At 44.4% G+C, this 19892-nt stretch overlaps 1 protein-coding gene across 4 annotated transcripts in view; it reads right to left on the reverse strand.

The window, feature by feature from the left end:
- Positions 1-19892, reverse strand: part of NLGN3 (neuroligin 3) — a 285040-nt gene that overhangs the window by 96287 nt on the left and 168861 nt on the right. For all 4 annotated transcript variants that reach the window (XM_063937135.1, XM_063937134.1, XM_063937132.1 and 1 more), the window contains exon 2: positions 1881-2499. In XM_063937135.1, coding sequence (XP_063793205.1) covers positions 1881-2319 — 439 coding nt within the window. In that variant the 5' untranslated portion in view covers positions 2320-2499. The remainder of the gene's footprint in view (positions 1-1880; positions 2500-19892) is intronic.

Here is a 19892-nt window from a genome sequence, read left to right on the forward strand (position 1 = left end):
TGTTTATTTGAGGGAACTGAGGGTGTGCACAGCTTTTCAGCATTTCCAGTGTTTTTTGTTTGTAGTATAAACTGTATGTGCCACAAATGTAGAAGGAGTATATACCATACTGCCACCAGTGTCCAGATATGCTATCTATAACCTAAGCTTGGATGGGCATAAGAATCTACAAGAACCTGGGGCTTTAAAGTAGTGTGACAGCAGTCAATGGCTGCCTGGCTCACAGCTGGACTGTCTCCCCTGAAAACCAGCGGAAACTATTTCAAATTGAAGCCAAGTCAGACAGCGGTTAAGGATTGAATGTCTTAACACAGCTCCCAGTACAGTGTTAACAAAACTACTGCTTCTAGGGGATAGTGAATGGCACCACATTGATAGATGTAATTGTCTGCTTACTAAAAGATAAGCCACCTCAGCCAGTGATGCATTTAATTAATGCTTTTAATGTGGCACAGTTCTAAATTACACAATACTGTAGGATTCTAAGATTCTAAGGGGGGTATTCAATTGTTTGAAAAGTCAATTAGGTGTTTGTTTTTTCCTATCTAATAGACAGGAAAAAATAGACACCCAACCGACTTTTCAAACAATTGAATATCCCCCTAATGATTTTATATTTTTTTTATTTAATAGATAACTATTTAGGAAGAGATCTGGAACGTGGAACGTCAGAAAATGAGCTGTGCACAAGTCATGTTTTGTTTAGGTCGCTATATAACATTGTTGCCTTTTAGGAAACTGACCAAACAGAAATGGAAGTTATTACAGTGAAAGCACTGACAGAAAGAAGACTGGTAAATATGCAAGATTGACAACAACAACAAAAAAGAATGTAAAACAATGACAGAATGAAATAACTAAATGAGCCAGATATAAAATCGGGATGCGATTAGGGCGACTGATGTAGAGTGTGCAGCAGAGGAATGTCCCATAAACAGAAACACAACCACCAAGACAAAATTCAATGGAGGAGGTACCAACTCACTTAAGTACAGATATAGAGCAACTTCTAGCATTCACAAATGTATATGTAAATGTATATGGAGCTGGTCAGAACTGCAGGGTTTTAATATTATAACTAGATTTAGTTAGTTCAGAACAAGAAGCAACTGGAGGCAGGGGAAACAAAATACAGAGTATACCAATGGTAACCAGGTGCCTGAGAAGGGGCTGACTGGGTCTCACCAGAGAGAGGGGGCATAGTTGATGGCTGCCAAGACAAGATGACATGTTTAAGTGACTGAAATGCGGGAACTTAACAGTGTGACTAAAGCAGAAGAGGTAGATATAGGTGGAAGCCAAGTCAGTGCAACTGAGTGTCCAAAATAGAAGCCGAGAAAGTGGGGTGCAGGAGTTTAAACATATAATAAAAATCATGAAAGAAAAAAAACTGGTTCTGACAGGCTTAGGATATACATTAAATAGTTCTTTGGGGAATGGTCGAGAGATGATGATATTATGAAAACTTACAGATGAAGACATAATAAAACAAAAAGTATAGGAAAAGGGGCAAAAGGATCTACTATGGGCTTATAGAAGCTGGGAAAGGCTTAATATTGATGGTAGATGTTTGGATGCAAAAAAAAAAAATATTTGATGGATTAAGCAGACAAGGAAAGATCTACTTTCTATGGAGTGCAGAGAATGGAAAACAATAGGGGTAAATTGGATTTGAGGTAGAGAAAAAAACTGCGGAATGTCAGGAGAGACTGTGCTGAAGGCAGGATTAGCAAACAGCACCCATTGTTGCTGACACACAGCATGCAGCAGGCACACCCTCCCTTCTCCATGCTATGGACATAACACTGGAGGGACAACACGCAACCCAGCTTGGATCCCAGGTTTGGGGAGGGGATCTTACCGTACCCCTCACTACTCACCATCCTCTGTGGGCACATAGATGTTAAGGTAGAGGCAGTCCTCACTCTGTTCTTGGAGGTATCCGGTCACAGTATCCAGATTTGAGGTGAACCAGACTGGCATCATGATATCTGGTACTGCATTCTGTATGTTCTGTGGGCACACGGGTGAGAAATGTGTGGCATTTCTTATGCCAGACCACGAGGGAGGAGGCTCGGGTGGGAGAAAGCGCTTCTCTCCAACAGGGGGTGCTGCATAAGGCACCCCCAGGTATTGATCCACTGGGCCCAAAATGTCGTTTGGCAAAGACATCCGCATGCCGCGCAGCTTGCCGTAGTGTGTGTTCACAGTCTGAGAATATACCTGCGCATGAGAGGAGAGTATTCGGGCAGTCACACTCAGAACCCACAGGGCCAGACTTAGCTTCCTGAGGGCCACGCTGAGCCCAACCACATGCATGGTATGAACAGTACAGTCCTAGCATTCAGAATGTAAGCAGCACTCGTGGAGGGCGGTATGGGGGGCAGCAGAAATTCAGGGTCCCCCAAACCTGACACCTCAGTCACATCCTGTTTCCCAAAACCTAAGGCCACGACAGACAAGCAGCAAACCAGGCAGGACAGCCAGCATCCACAGGACCTGCCAAAAATAAAGCTATAGTCAGTAATGCAAAATAAAACACAAAACAGAGGCACCCCAGACACTCATAGGATCCCACCATTATACAGTACATGTAAAATTCATGCAAAGCTTTAGAAACCAACAATAAGTCCAGCTTATAGGGACACATCCATGTAAGCTTATGTAATGGCCACATACAGTTCACCTTTTTTTAAACCCAGTTTTAAAGTCATTATCTACGCGGTCTTCACATAACTTATGTTTGGATCTTTGAACATATACAACAAATAGTATTTGTGCTGCCGCCTTCATGTACAACTTTCATAATCTACGTATCACAGTCATTTTGTGGGTTATGACGCACATGTAGGGAACCAGTCACATGTTCTTTCAAATGACAGAAAGCGGATTTCTGTAAACACAGTCTGAAGTGCTGCCACTGCTATGATCCAGTAATATATAGAATAAACGTTTGTTATGCAGCATCAGGGTCAATAATCTACTTTTTTCTGTGTGCTAAAAGTACCAAGAGCAGTAAAAATTGATTTAAAATAAATATAATTACCGTAGTGTCCTCTATCATTTCCACTATCAATAAGGTCTACTGCATTTGACTCCATTATTTATCTATTGATTTTGTTGGCTGTTTATTTCTAGACGGTCCATACATTTAACACCATATCCAAATTCCGGAATGATCTTTGTTTTTGTTAGGGTATAACCAAACTATACAGTTTGCTGGATAATACACCCTAAGGGGGCCCACACACGGCACGATATAGCTGCCAATCCGACGAATTGGAACAGTATAGCAGCTATATCGTTCTGTGTGTGGGCATGATGTCGTCCATTGCGCGCACCCGTGGGGTCATCCGCCTGCATCGCTGATCTTTCAGCATGTTCAAAAGATCAGCGATGCAGACGGACAATCCCATGCAGCGCTATGCGTAGGAGGGCCGGCATAGCGGGCGGTCGGACACCGGAGCGCCCGTGTGTGGGGACCGCTCCGATATATCGGCTCTTAGACGCTCCGTCGAATTGGCTCCACACGTCGCTTTGTGTGTGGGCACCCTAACACAGGTAGAATCTGTGCAAACAAAATATTACTATTTTTTTATCAGTTACCTCGGAGTTGATTTTTCATAGCAAAAAAATTCAATATGCTGGCTATAACAGAAACCTGGCTCACACAATCAGACACTGCCTCCCCTGCAGCACTGTCACATGGTGGCCTCCACTTCACACACACCCCCAGGCCTGGTAACATCAAAGGAGGTGGTGTTGGAATATTACTGTCCAAATCTTACACGCACATCGTTTTACCACCTGTTCCCTCACTCACATTTACATCCTTTGAAGAACACTCTATTAGGATTTTCACCCCTTTCTCTCTGCGTGTTGCAGCTATCTATCGCCCACCTGGGCAACCCAAAAAGTTTCTGGAAGATTTTTCTGCTTGGCTCCCTCACTTTCTATCCTCTGACATCTCCACCATCATTATGGGTGATTTCAATCTCTCTATTGACAGTCCACAATCTCCCCATGCCTCTAAACTACTCTCTCTAACCTCCTCTCTTGGCCTCTCCCAATGGACTGACTCCCCTACTCATCAGGAGGGCCACTGCCTTGATCTTGTATTCACCAGACGGGTTCACTACGGCTGGCCGGCGGTCGGGCTCCCGGCGACCAGCATCCCGGCGCCGGGAGCCCGACCGCCGGCTTACCGACAGCTTGGCGAGCGCAAATGAGCCCCTTGTGGGCTCGCTGCGCTCGCCACGCTACGGGCACGGTGGCGCGCTACGCGCGCCACACTATTTTATTCTCCCTCTATGGGGGTCGTGGACCCCCACGAGGGAAAATAAGTGTAGGTATGCCGGCTGTCGGGCTCCCGGTGCCGGTATACTGAGCGCCGGGAGCCCGACCGCCGGCAAACAGAAGACCACCCCACCAGACTATGCTCTGTTTCTGAACTCACTAACACTCCTTTCCCTCTCTCAGATCACAACCTTATCACATGCATGCTCTCCTCCATTACTTCAAACTCCATGTCCCTAAAGTCTACAAGGACACCTCTTACCCGCAGAAATATTAACGCTATTAATTTTCAACAACTATCTACCTCTCTGCAACCACTGCTCTCACCAATTTCTACATTCACCTCTCCAGAGACTGCTGTGTCACACCTTAACCAAACTCTAGTAACAGCACTTGATGAAGTGGCTCCAGCTACCCATCACACTCCACGTAGACTTAGATGTCAACCGTGGCACTCTAAATACACTAGACACTTACAAAAACTCTCACGTAAAGTTGAACGCCAGTGGCGTAAATCTCATAGTTCAAGTGACTTTCTCACATATAAGACCACCTACCACTCTTATCGTAATGCTCTGGACACTGCCAAACAAACATATTTTCAATCTCTCATCTCTGCTCAAGCCTCTAACCCCAAGCGACTTTTTAATACATTTAAATCACTTCTTGTCCCTCCCTCACCTAACCCACCAGCCACTGTCAGTGCGCAAGATCTTGCTTCCTATTTCAAGGACAAGATTGACAAGATCCGAAATGAAATGGTATGCTCTTCCACAGCAAGTGACCTGCTCAATTCCCTGCCTGAACCCTCTAACACCTTCTCTTCCTTTGATCCTACAAATGAAGATGAAGTATCTGCACTCTTTTCATCTGCCTACTCTAATACCTCTCCCCTTGACTCTATACCCTCACAAATTAGTAAAGCTCTGTCTACTGTGCTCATCCCAACCTTAACGAAAATCTGTAATCTCTCCCTGTCTACTGGTATCTTTCCTTCTCTATACAAGCATGCAGTGATTACTCCCATTCTGAAAAAACAAAACTCTGACCCGAACTCTCTCTCTAACTACCGTCCCATCTCTCAGGTCCCATGCCCCTCCAAGCTACTGGAGAGACTTGCCTACACTCGCCTCACACACTTTCTTAACTCAAACAGCCTACTGGACCCACTTCAGTCAGGATTTCGTGCCCAACACTCCACAGAGACAGCACTGACTAAGGTAGTTAATGATTTGGTCACTGCTAAATCTAAAGGACATTACTCTCTACTTATTCTCCTTGATCTCTCTGCTGCTTTTGACACTGTTGACCACTCTCTTATCATACAAACACTACAATCCCTAGGTATTCAGGACACAGCCCTTTCTTGGTTCTCATCCTACCTATCTAATCGCTCCTTCAGTGTTCGTTTCTCTGATTCCACCTCTCCTTCGCTACCTCTCTCAGTTGGAGTACCGCAAGGCTCAGTCCTAGGTCCTCTGCTTTTCTCTATCTATACCACATCTCTTGGCAAACTAATCAACTCTTTCGGATTTCAGTACCATCTGTATGCGGATGATACTCAAATCTACCTATCCTCCCCTGATTTGTCACCATCTGTATTGGGCCGTGTCACTGAATGCCTTTCTGCCATTTCATCTTGGATGACATCTCACCACCTCAAACTTAATATTTCCAAAACAGAATTAATTATATTTCCACCGGCCAATAGTAGTTTCCAACCTGATATCTCTATCACTGTTGAGAACTCTGCAATCACCCCTACCCCACAAGCTCGCTGCCTAGGTGTCATTCTTGACTCTGAACTGTCCTTTGTTACCCACATTCAATCTGTCTCAAGATCATGTTACATACATCTAAGAAACATATCCAAAATACGCCCTTATCTTACACAAGACACAGCAAAAACTCTAATCCATGCTCTCATTATCTCCCGCATTGATTATTGTAATAGTCTCCTGACCGGTCTTCCCAAACATAGGCTCTCACCATTACAATCCATTTTGAATGCAGCTGCGAGGCTAATCTTCCTTGCCAGACGTTCATCGTCTGCAGATCCGCTCTGTCAGTCCCTCCATTGGTTACCGGTATTCTACCGTATTAAATATAAAATACTTTTTCTCACATACAAGGCTATTAACCAAACTGCACCAACATACATCTCTTCACTCATCTCAAAATATCTCCCTACCCGACCTCTCCGCTCTGCACAAGATCTACGTCTCTCATCCACACGCATTACTTGTTCACACTCAAAATTACAGGACTTTATCCGGGCTTCACCCACTCTGTGGAATGCCCTCCAACGCACAGTAAGACTCGCCTCTAGTCTCCAAACCTTTAAATGTTCCCTGAAAACTCACCTCTTCAGACAAGCCTATCAAATTCCAGACCCACCCACATAACCTTCAGTGCTTCCCTATCTAATTACATCCTCTGCAGAGTATTCATAACATCACATATCTTGTCTTTCTTTAGTCTCACACCCTCCTGACACTTGGATAACTTTGTGGGGTATCATCATACAACCCATTAAGAACCTAGCAATCTGGTGGACCATTATGCAATAGGTAGCATCTATCCTTGTGTATCTATGCCTATTTCCCTATAGATTGTAAGCTTGCGAGCAGGGCCTTCCTACCTCTATGTCTGTCTGTTTTTACCCAGTTTTGTTCTATTACTGTTGTTCTAATTGTAAAGCGCAACGGAATATGCTGCGCTATATAAGAAACTGTTAATAAATAAATAATTTTGGGGTCTATTACTAAGTCTCGGATGGAGATAAAGTACCAGCCAATCCGTGTCTTACTGCCATGTCACAAGCTGGGTTTGAAAATTGACAGTCAGGAGCTGAATGGCTGGTACTTTGGGGTCTATTTACTAAGCCTTGGATGGAGATAAAGTACCAGCCAATCAGCTCCTAACTGTCATTTTTCAAACCCAGCCTGTAACATGGCAGTTAGGAGCAGATTGGTTGGTACTTTATCTATGTTGACTTTATCTTTATCCAAGGCTTAGTAAATAGACCCCTTTATCTCCGCCCACTTTATCTCTATCCAGAGCTTAGTAAATAGACCCCTTCGTCTGTTACCTATGAAAGCGATCAGCAAGAAAGAAACACCACATTGATATAATATCTAAGAGGAAACATCATTCAAGTCTTCCTGATATAACTCTTAAGGTGGGTACACACTGGTAGATATATCTGCCGATCAACTGATCGTCAGATATATCTATGGATGGACTGGGTAGTGTGTTGAGCATACACACTGCCCGAATCCGTCGGGGACTGACGTCATGAACTGGGCGGGCCTGTACACACGCCCGCCCAGTTCAGCTGTCCTGTCAATCACCGCCGGCTGCCGCAGCATGTGTACAGGCGGTCGGCCAACCGCCCGTACACATACAGCGACACGCCAATATATCGGTAGATATATTGGCCGTCGGCTGTACTGCGGGGCCGGGGCGATACGTCTGTGAACTCCGTCGTTCACAGACGTATCGCCTGTACACACTGGCCAACGGACCCGCGATAGATATCGGCCGTTCAAGAGAACGGGCAATATATCGGCTAGTGTGTACCCACCTAAAGATGACATGACTGCAAAACAAGCTGGATGTATTAATTTTGCATCATATAAAAGGCACTTGACAAAACAATTTTCCTACGCCTGTTTCCCAGGAGCCTTACATTATTACTTTGTGTTGTTGTTTCTAGTTAGATACCCAGATTGGCTACACTATATATTTCCCTAAAAAAGGACACGTTCAGTTGTGATTGCTGTTCTAGACGCTGCCCTGGTGTGCGATCAATCCTAGTGCTCACCTTTAAGTGGACCTGTCACCTACACACAGCAAATGCATACACTTCGTGGTCTTCATCAATATGCAATATATCACGAGAACATGCACTGAAACTGGAGGGAGGGAGGTTCAGAGGAAATTCGAGGAAAAAATTACTTCACAGAAAGGGAAAGTGGAATAGCCTCTAGCTTGGGATAGACACAAGGACATCCTTAAAATAACTTTCGATTCAAATAGGGCCCCCCCTTCCCTTCCCCCCACCCATCCTAGTTTTTTTCTCTCATTTTATTAATTACTATATTTTTTAGACACTTTTGTTTACTACATTTTCTGTAAAAAAATAATTGATAGAGTGACGACATTTATGTCTCTGAGTTCTGCGTTTCATAGCTCCACGGATTTTCTGGTATCATTTTATGTATTGTAGTTATATTTTTACCTGTGATGTCTTGTCTCTTTGATTTTCTAGAGCTACAGCTATGTACTATTTGCTGCTGTTGCATGTTCTTTGAATAATTGCATATCCTTTTTGTCTGTCACTTACCTTTACAAAATGACAGTAATAAAGAATCAAATGGGGTTTGAGGTTACCAGAAGGTCAAAAAAGGGGCAGACCAGATGGGTCAAGTGGTTCTTATCTGCTGTCAGATTCTAGATTTCTATATCAAATTGCTAAGAAACATTGTATTACCTAAGGCACTGTCTGATTAATATACATGATGCATTGTTTATATTAAGGAAAATTTGACAGATATACAGACGCCAGACAGTGATTGTGACAGTCATAATAAAATAGACTAGTAATCAGCATTACTAATGATGTGTATGTACAGTGTGTGTAGGTGACTTGTCCATTTTAATTACTCATTTGGGCAATGAAAACACCCCAAATGAAAACTCCTAATCGACACACTGGTTCAATACATACATATGGCAACCAATATACATACTGTGGTCAGCTTTCCAGAAATTGTGACTGTAATCCAACACTATACAGGGTAAATCTTCAAACATATATCGAAGATTGCGTATGACACAAAGGGGGCGATTAAATGAAGCATGAAGTCCTGTTGGCTAAGTATGAGGTCTCGTTGGATAAGTATGAGGTCCCGTTGGATAAGTATGAGGTCTCGTTGGATAAGTATGAGGTCCCGTTGGATAAGCACGAGGCCCAGCTGGTTCTTTGCGGGATGTTACTGGAACTTAGCATTGCTTATTTTGATAGCACCTCATAGAGCCTCTTTGTATCTGCCCCACAATGTCTGTATCTGTAACCATCTACTTTCACATCTGTACAACAAAACAACCAGGATCTTTTAGGAATAGGAAGTCACGCTGTGATGTCTGTAGGTGAAGTATGCGCCAATTTGTAACAAACTGCCCTTGGTGCTAATTATATTGGGCACGGGCATTGATGTTGTACAAATCTATCACCAATTTAGCCCAAAAACAGACATGTGGTGGTGTTGCACATAGCAACCAATCAGATTATGTATATCATTTACTAATCTGTTTTAGAAGCTTTAGTAAATCTTCCCAATAATCAGTGAAATCCACTGGGCTAATTAAAAAGCTTTTGGGCCTCATGCCATGAAGACACCAGGGCCGCAAGGCTCTAATGGAATCGTCAGGTAACTGAGTTTCCCGTTATGTATACTATGGAATGCAAAATATTTTACAGTAAGTGGTGGTGAAGCTCTGAGACATGCTGGTATTGTATCTTTCTAAGCTCAGTACTGCTCTTTTCTAAACACGTATCACTACCATTCTGTAGCATTCTGCTGTAGTACATGACTAACATATTGCACAGACAGATAATGAAGTACAGAGGTCGCAGATATCTATTAGAACATTTTTGTGTATGTTGCATTCTCACATAAACTTTTCTGAATTATATGTGCATGGATAATTGCTAACCTAGCAATGTGGCTCACATGTATCTATTCGCTCATTTGAATCGGTTGCTGGTTAAGGCAAAACCATTCCCTAAAATGAGGCAATAATCCATTTATAAACATTCCTTCCTAATGATGCATTTTGAATTCTCAGACCCACTTATCTCTCTTCCAGACTACGCTCAGACAAGTAGGTAGTTTAGTACTGAGTGTCAGGCTGGCTGATTTCTTTCTACAAATTAGTATTCTAAATGGATAGTTTTAAGATCAGCAAATTATTTGTGAAATGTAAGAAGTGAGACATGCAAACATGTACCACAAGGGCTGACTAACGTGTGCCAAATATTCAAATAGGAATCGAAGTAGATCCGCTCTATGGAAAGGTCTCATCCACGCAATGTAGAAAACCTAATACACTGTGATCCAGCAGAGAACAAATCCAAATAAAAGTAAATGTCCATTCTCAATAGAACAATAACTGCATTGTCCTTATCAAAATACTGACTACATTGCCCTTATCACATCATTGTGTAACAATCTACACAAAACGCTGTACCAAAATGCTATTAAAAAACTCTTAAAAAACAACAGCCCATATTAACACATGTTAACAAAATCAAATTTGTGTACTGGACAATACTCTACACCCCTTTTCCCTAGTGGAAAAGGGTTCCACGGCAAATTCCCGGATCAAGTCATCCAGGAATCTTACCCGGGTAGCTAGCCGGGTTGAACACGTGTTCAACCCAGCTAGCTGTCTAGTGTGAACGGGAGCCGTGTCGAGGCGACACGGCTCCCGTTCACTGTGTATGGGAGGGCTGCGCTGGGAGATCACTAGCGTCACCAACCCGGCAGTTGCCGGGTTGGTGAGCGCTGTCATTAGGGGGCTGGGGTATAAGTCATCTCAGCTATCTTACAGGTTAGGTCAGGACTTTCATTGATGGTTAGTTATTATCTACCGTACACCAATTAGTCATAACATTAAAACCATTTGTCTAATATTGTGTAGGTCCCCCTCGTGCCACCAAAACAGCTCTGACCCGTCAAGGCTTGGACTGCACAAGACCACTGGGTGTCCTGTAGTATGTGGCACCAAGACGTAAGCAGCAGATCCTTTAAATCCTGTAAGTAGTGAACTTGGAGACGAAGTCAACACCTTAAACTCTTTGTCATGTTCCTCAAACTATTCCGAACAATTTTTACAGTGTGGCAGGGCGCATTATCCCACTGGAAGAGGACACTGCCATCAGGGAATACTATTTCCATGAAGGGGTGTACTTGGTCTGTAACAATGGGGGTAATTCAGATCCGATCGTTTTAGCACAGGGGGCGCGACGGGCGGCTATAAAGTGGATCACCGGTCAGCGATAGGTTTGTGCGAAGGATCCATTTGCACGCGTTCGCAAGGAGATCGACAGGAAGAGGGCGTTTGTGGGTGGCAACTGACCGCTTTCAGGGAGTGTCTGGAAAAACACAGGCGTGTCTATGCGTTTGCAGGGCGGGTGTCTGGCGTCAAATCTGGTCCAGAACAGGCTGATGTGATTGCAGCAGCTGAGTAAGTCCTGGGCTGCGCAGAGACTGCACAAAATCAGTTTGTGCAGCTCTGCTACACATAGCATCGCACACTTGCACAGCGAAAATACACTCCTGTAGGCAGCGACTATCTGAACGCAGAACAGCAAAAATCGCCTAACGATCAGATCTCAATTACCCCCAGTGTTTAGTTAGCTGGTATGTGTCAAACTAACATTCACATGAATACCAGCAGATATATGAATCACAATGAATCTTTTTGTTGAGGCAGTTGTGGTTCTTTTTGACCTCTTTGTATACTCACAGGCCAGGATAGTCACTGCAGCTTATGTTTCTATCTGGACTGCAAACCTGCAAAACTTAGAAACATAAGTTGCAGTGATAAAAGGACTATCCTGGCCTGTGAGTAAAGTCAAAAAGAATCACAGCTGCCTCAACAAGAAGGATCATTGTGATTCATATATTATACTTAAGCCTCAATTATAGTGCGCACTATAAATATTACATCTGTGGACTCACAGACTTTCATTGTGTGGTCAATATGGGATCCCTGAATTTGGAAATTAGGAGTAAAGTTTAAACAGCCAGATATATTAATATGTCATTTGCTGAAGTCTATATGATCTGATGTATAAATTAGTCATATTTTATCCAGTATAATTATTGTGCTTTATTATAGGAGTATATATTGTATTGGTAGTGGTCTGTACAATATTTGTTTTATTTTATACAGATATTATAAAATAATTAAAAATAAAATAAAAAAATAAATAAAAAAAATTGGTGTTGTGGTTAGCATTGTGGTTACCAACACGTTCCTGTATGAAGTTTATATATTCTCCCCATGCTTCTGTGAGTTTTCTCCCGCTGCTCCGGTTTCCTCACGCATCAAAAATATTATAATTTATTTTATTTCACAATTTTATCTTGTTATCCTCTATAGGATCAAGAAAAATAGGAATCCCCATTTAAGGTGTATGCCCCTATAGCAAAGCTATACAAAATAACTGCTGTACTGTTTTAACTGCTACTTCTCCAAAGGACAGGTCGGATAGAAAATGAAAGCCCTCCATAAGTCTACGAGAGGAATGCAATTGTTAATGCGTGCCTAGAGACGCCCGATCTTCAGTCTAAAGTGATGGGATATCGTGGGGCGCTATTCAATTGGTTTTTTATTGCACCATTTACGACCAGTAGTGCCAGGTTTTGCCACATAAAACGGCTACACCCCACTAAAGTTCTGGGCATGAGGCGAAAAGTGCAGTTTTGGCACCCGAACAAGTCACTTTTCTCACATTTCTTTTCACCAGCAAGAGGGGCTGCAAGAAGTAATGTGTCTCCCTGCGGCTAATAGCGCCCGTTCAGAGCAACAATTGAATTGCTCCGTTGGACACCATCTAGTGGCAGCCATGGGGAAAGTCATTTTTTTTATATCCCCCTATATGTGTTGCAACTGGAGCATCTCTTTGGCTATTGCTAGCTACAGCCTAGGACAACAAGGCAATTCTGACTTGGTCAGAGCAACAGCTCAATGTTACTTACACAAGCCTTTTTCTGTTTAAGAACCAGTAATTCACTTTAACTACAGACATCTGGGTGAAATAAATTCTGGATTTCACTTTAATGCAAGAAGGCTTTTTAACACAAGCAGTCATGTTAAGAGGGCCAGATTAAGCCTTGGGGGTGCCCGGGGCACTAAATACGGAGGCCCCGGTGGAAGGGGGGTGCATATTAGATTGTGCATACCTCTGAACATGACCCATTCCAGGATCATGTTCTTTATCTGGAGGTTACATTTTCATTCAAACTTTTTTTGGCCCAAAAAATGTAGGGTACTTTTTTCACAATTTAAAATTTAAGCAATCTCAATGCAGATCTTTAGATTAAATCCTTAACAATGTAATCACTATGGTCAGTGTTTCAAGGCATGGTGGAGTCAGGCAAATTCACTGAATCCATAGAGGAAAAAGATTTAGAGGACAAAAATCAACATTTTCAAGATTCATGCTCTCTTGTTTGGAATAGCAATAGAATCAAGTATCTTTCCACAGATCATGGTGGCCCACATAATAGCAAAAGAAACTATTGTTATTTCATATTTAGACAATCTTTTAATACATCCACATTCTTCCTTTCTCTTTCAGAATCAAGAAAAGACAGCAATTCAGTTGTTAAGAGTCTTATACATGGCCAAGGGCGTAGCTACCATAGGTGCAGGCAGTGCAGCTGCTATGGGGCCCAGAGCTGAACAGGGCCCACCCACCCTGTCAAAATTACAGTTTTCACCACTGGGTGGTACATAGGGGTCCTTTCAAACTTTTTCCTTGGGGCCTGCAATATATCTAGGTATGCCGCTGGACCTGGTAGAAAATGAACTGCAGGGCATTTTAATGTTATATAATATGAACCGGAGCACTGTAATGAGGCACAATATGAGCGGGGAGCACTATATATAATAATGTGAATTGGGGGTACTGTGCAGCATAATGTGTACTAGCAGCTCTGAAATGTGACATAGGGTGAACTTAAGCACTACTGCGATGCATAAAAGAAACTAGGGCACTGCTATGGTGCAAAACATTAAGAACTGCTGCAGAGAAGTGTCTCTCTAGAAGCATTGTGGTGGGGGCCCCTTCAAAATGTTGCTACGGGGCCCACAAAGTTCTGGCTACGCCCCTGTACATGGCTCATTAATTATCAGAAGTCCAGTCTTGTTCTCTTTCAGCAGATGATTTCTGTCTTTGGCTTCTTTTTTAGGCAATTCTAAACATACTATTTTTGTCACTGAACAAGATTCAGGAGCTGAAAAGCCTTGTCAGGTCTCTAATGACTTTCAAACAGATTTTGGTTTGGTTAGCCCTGAAAGAATTAAAAAAATTGTGTGTACATTTCCGGAGTCCATTTGCTTAGTTCCCAACAAGACAACTCCAGAGGGAGTTCTTAACAAAATGAAACAAAACTTGTCCAGCAGATTCCTCAGGTTGTCTCCTGTGACTGAAATGTCTATGGCTGAGGATGGACAATTGCTGCAGAGGTCATCCATTTTCCATCTAGAACTGGACAATTGTGACCACAATCTTCTAGGCTGGGTGGGGGACGGTAATCCAATGATACTCCCCCAAAAGGACTTTGGCCAGGATAAGAATAAGGAGGCCAATCCCGGGATCGGTGGGATCCCTGATTTAGGCCCCAAAAAAACCCCTTTTTTTTTTAAATGCCGGGCAGCATTGAGTGTCCCCAAGAGGCTCAGACGCTGCCCGGCTCCCTCCTTCCGGCTCCCCCTTCCCCCAGCAGTGCGTACTGTGCAGCGTGACATGATGTCAGAGGTCACAATGTGCAGTCTGACGCCAGCCACGATGTGAGTCTGACACCAGCCTCCAGGACCACACATCGCTGTCCGCACCCCACGAGCCTAGGCTCCCACCCATGATGGTGAGTATTTGTGTGGGCTGGGCAGGTCTTCAACCCAATACCCGAGACTAAAAAAAGGCCCTGGATTGGCCTCCCAAGATTAGAATCACAGCTTCTAATAAATGCTTTGAAAATAAGAGTGATCTTAAATGCTCATCACAAGACTCACCATCTGTTAAAAGGAAAACCAATCCAAATACAGTCCAACAATGCTGCAGCTGTAGCATGCAGAGCCCCCAGGGAGGAATGCAATGTCTTCAAATGATGAAAGAATTCTTGAAAATAGGATTTTAATTACCTACCGGTAAATCCTTTTCTCGTAGTCCATAAGGGTTATTGGGGAGACTTAGTACGATGCGGTATAGACGGGGTTCAAAGGAGCCGGTGCACTTTAAATTTCTTCACTGGGTGTGCTGGCTTCTCCCCTCTATGCCCCCTCCCACAGGCAGTTATAGGTAAAACAGTGCCTGAAGGAGAAAGGACATATATGAGAGAAGGAACATAGCAACAAGAGAGGTGAGATTTCTACACCAGCACACCACAAACATAAACAACCGGCAACGGCTGGTAACCAAACAGCAACAGCCGAACAGGTAACTTATAGAAAAGACAACCATGCAGAAAAGTCAACGCACTGAGGCGGGCGCCCAATATCCCTTATGGACTACAAGAAAAGGATTTACCGGTAGGTAATTAAAATCCTATTTTCTCTAGCATCCACAAGGGATATTGGGAAGACTTAGTACAATGGGGACGTCCCAAAGCTTCCAGAACGGAGGGGAACGTGCGCAGACTGTTGCAGTACTGCCTGCCCAAACTGGGTATCCTCCTTAGCCAGGGTATCAAACTTGTAGAACTTAACAAACGTGTTCTTCTCCGATCAGGTAGCCACTCGGCATAGTTGCAATGCAGAGACGGCCCAGGAAGAGCCCAATATCCCTTATGGACTACAAGAAAAGGATTTACCGGTAGGCATTATAGAGCAAGAACAAGGGATCCATCTTTCTGATCCAAGCCGTTCAAGGCTCGCACAGCATCCAGTGCTTCCGGAGGAGCAGAAGTGCCAGAACCACATTAGGCTGATTCAAGTGGAACGCAGAGACGACCTTCGGCAGGAACTGTTGCTTAGTCCTGAGCTCCGCTCTGTCCTCGTAAAAGACCAAGTAAGGACTTTTACACAATAAGGTCCCCAATTCTGTGACACGCCTAGCAGAAGCCAGGGCCAACAACATCACCGTCTTCCACATGAGGTACTTGTCTTCTACCGTCATCAGAGGTTCAAACCAGGAGGACTGTAGAAATTCCAACACTATATTAAAATCCCAGGGTGCCGTGGGCGGCACAAAAGGAGTTTGAATGTGAATCTGAACTTCTGGCAAAACTGCCAATTTCTTCTGGAAGAAAATTGAGAGGGCTGAAATCTGGACTTTAATGGAACCCAGACATAAGCCCTTATCCACACTAGCCTGCAGGAAACGGAGGAAATGTCCCAAGTGGAACTCTGCAGGCGAATACGAGCGTTCCTCGCACCAAGAGACATATCTCCTCCAGATATAATGATAGTGTTTTGACGTCACAGGTTTCCTGGCCTGAACAATGGTAGCAATTACCTTTTTGGAAAGGCCTTGGTGAACTAGAATGCTCCGCTCAACCTCAATGCCGTCAAACGAAGTCGCCGTAAGTCCGGGTTGATGACCGGTCCCTGCTGAGAAGATCTCTTCTTAGTGGTAGAGGCCAAGGTCTTTGACGGACATGTCTAGAAGATCCGCCATTATCGGACATGAACATCATCTCCGCCATTATCTTCATGAACACCCTAGGAGCTGTGGACAGGCCGAAGGGTAGCACCTGGAACTGGTAGTGATCGTCCAGCAGGGCAAACCTCAGATAAGCCTGATGAGGTGGCCAAATCGGAATACGGAGATAGGCGTCCTTGATATCCAGGGAAACCATGAACTCCTGTTCTTCCAGACCCTCAATCACTGTTCGCAAGGATTCCATTTTGAACTTGAAAACCTTTAGGTAAGAGTTCAAGGACTTTAGATTTAAAATGGGCCTTACTGAATCATCCGGCTTCGGTACTACAAACAGGTTGGAGTAATAATCCTTTCCCTGTTGTTGTATTGGTACTGGAATAATGACGTGGGACTGTACCAACTTTTGGATGGCCTGTTGCAACATAACTTGCGTATCCTTCAAAGCTGGCAAGCTTGATTTGAAAAATAATTAGGGAGGAGCGTTGTCGCACTCCAGCTTGCAGCCCTGAGAAATGAGGTCCTTGACCCAGGAATTCTGGCAGGAACTCTCCCAGATACGTCTGAAGTAACGCAGCCAAGCTCCCACCTCAAGATCTCCTCGGGGTGGGTGGGCACCGTCATGCTGTGGACTTAGTGGAAGCAGAACTGGTGCTCTGTTCCTGAGAACCGGTGTTTGTAGGTTTTCTTGTCTTACCTCTGGTGCCTCTAGCCGCATTGGAGGCACCTCTGGCCCTAGATCGAAATCTGTTAGACGCAAGGAATGAACAGACGGCCCGGGTAGGAACGCCTAGCCGGCGGGGCCCCAGAGGGGAGAAACATGGATTTCCCTGCAGTAACCTTAGAAATCAACACATCGAACTCAGCCCCAAAGAGCCAATCCTTGGAAAAGGGGAGAGATTCCACACTGCGCTTGGATTCTGCGTCCGCTATCCATTGACGCAACCACAAGGCCCTGTGCGCCGACACTGCCATGGCAGAGGTCCAAGCATTAATAATGCCCATCTCTTTAAGCGAGTCACACAGGACGCGTGCAGTGTCCTGAATGTGCTTCAGGAGGCATATACCCGGAGAGGCCCTCCTGAATCTGAGTAGCCCACATATGAATGGCATGGGTCATCCCACTACGACCGGCCTTTGCGATACACCTGCTGTCGTGTAGATAGACTTTAGTGTACTCTCTATTTTTCTGTCCCCAGGGTCCTTTATGGTAAAGTAGCCCGGGGCAGGCAGCACTGCCTTTTCAGACAGTCGAGAGTAAAGAAAAACTACTGCTGTGACACAGCGTTCTCTAGAGGGAGTTTTAACACGTCCCCTATAGGCAGAATGAGGGGTTCAATACCCTGAGCAGAAGTGGAATGCCCACTAACGGGTCCAAGTCCTCCCCATCCGCCTGTGTTTCTTCATCTGAATCAGAGAGTAAGGCAGGTAAACCACGCTTTCATGGTCCTGAGTTAGAGAGGGGGGGTTGTGTAACATCTGCCCTGACAGCGAGGTCTGCAACAGCCTGCTGCAGTAGCTGAGTTTTTTGTGCATTAGCAGTGAGTTGTGATGATATATCAGACATCATATTTTTAATGGCACCTAGCCAGGAAGGCTCTGGACTCTCACCACCAGCCCCCTCACTAAGTTGTGAAGATTGGCTGCACTGTTCACATGATACAGAATCAGTTGATAAGGGAGAGTGGCATACACTGCACAGTTTGTGTTTACCCATGTACACAGTAAATCAGTTACATACACACAGAAAGTAATACTTAGCAAGCCTGCCCCTAGTACTGTATGTGAGAGGGAGATATAGAGAGAGGAGACCAGCACACCCTAGCTACACAGCCCCAGTGAGGCTGTCTGCTTGTTATATCACAGTGAAAATCTATGATTACTGTCCTTAATAGGAAACAGATTGTCTTGAATGTCAGGAGGAGCTGTGTGTGCCTGCTGCTGCTGCTGCATTAGGCAGAGGAAGGCGCCAAAATGCTGCTGGTCCCGCTGAGGTAGCTCCGCCCCCCCAATGGCGCCAGAGTTACAGAGTTTTTTATTCTGGCAATGTCTCCCAAAGTGCTTAAAAACATCACACAAGTGCTAGTTAAAGCCATCGCTAGCCAGTTTACACAGGGGGCTATAACGGGTACCCCCGGGAGGGTCCCATATGCCTCCCCTGTCAGCCGCACTTTGAACCGGGGGGGGCCCCTCTAGGCTAATGTTAGGGGTGTGCGGCGTGCTGCAACAGCTAAGGCGCAGTGCCCTGCTGAACACACAACCTCTCAGGACGGTGGTCCTGCAGTGGGGAATCGGCTCCGACACCTCGCAAGGCCAGTGACCCCCCCCCCCCAACTCCCACGGTGCAGATATGCTGTTGCCCAACCAGCATACCGAAAATAACAGAGATTGAAAATAAACTGAAGAAAACTCTCTGGAGCTGGAGAGATGTGCATCCTCTCCTGAGGGCACTTTTTTCTAAACTGCCTGTGGGAGGGGGCATAGAGGGGAGGAGCCAGCACACCCAGTGAAGAAATTTAAAGTGCACCAGCTCCTTTGGGCCCCGTCTATACCCCATCGTACTAAGTCTCCCCAATATCCCTTATGGATGCTAGAGAAAAATTATGATCTGGGTGGACTGCATATACAGTACCAGTCATTTCCACAGTATTTATTCTTGGGAGCAGATTTACTAAAGCTTCTAAAACAGACAGCCCAACGCAACCAATTAGATTCTAGCTCTCACGTGTCTATTACATTTTAGAAAATGGAGACAGAACCTGATTGGTTGCTATGGGCAACACAATAATTTGTCTGTTTTAGAAGTTTAGTAAATCTACCCCTAGGAGTGTACAATGGGAAGTGGATTTTCTAATATGATTCATCCAGAAGAATGGTCTCTTCATATAGATATACTGTATGGGTCAACCAAACGTCAACATGATGGCGTCCAGGTTGAAATTAAAAGTAAATCTATGCCAAAATAAACAAAAATATGTCTTACAGATACCATGGGGCATATGTAATAAGGTCCGAGTTTGACGGAGGTGCGGGATGCAGGCCGATCTCTGAGGATATTTTTAAAACAGCAATTATTTACAAAGCAAAACCATGCCTTGTAACTGACTGCCACTTTAACAAAACGTCCAAGATCAGCCGGCATCCCGCACCTCCAGCAAACTTGGACCCTATTACATATGCCCCCATGTGAGTTCCATGG

This window comes from Pseudophryne corroboree, chromosome 8 (genome assembly GCF_028390025.1).
Source record: "Pseudophryne corroboree isolate aPseCor3 chromosome 8, aPseCor3.hap2, whole genome shotgun sequence".
In the NCBI taxonomy this organism is placed as follows: Eukaryota; Metazoa; Chordata; class Amphibia; order Anura; family Myobatrachidae; genus Pseudophryne; species Pseudophryne corroboree.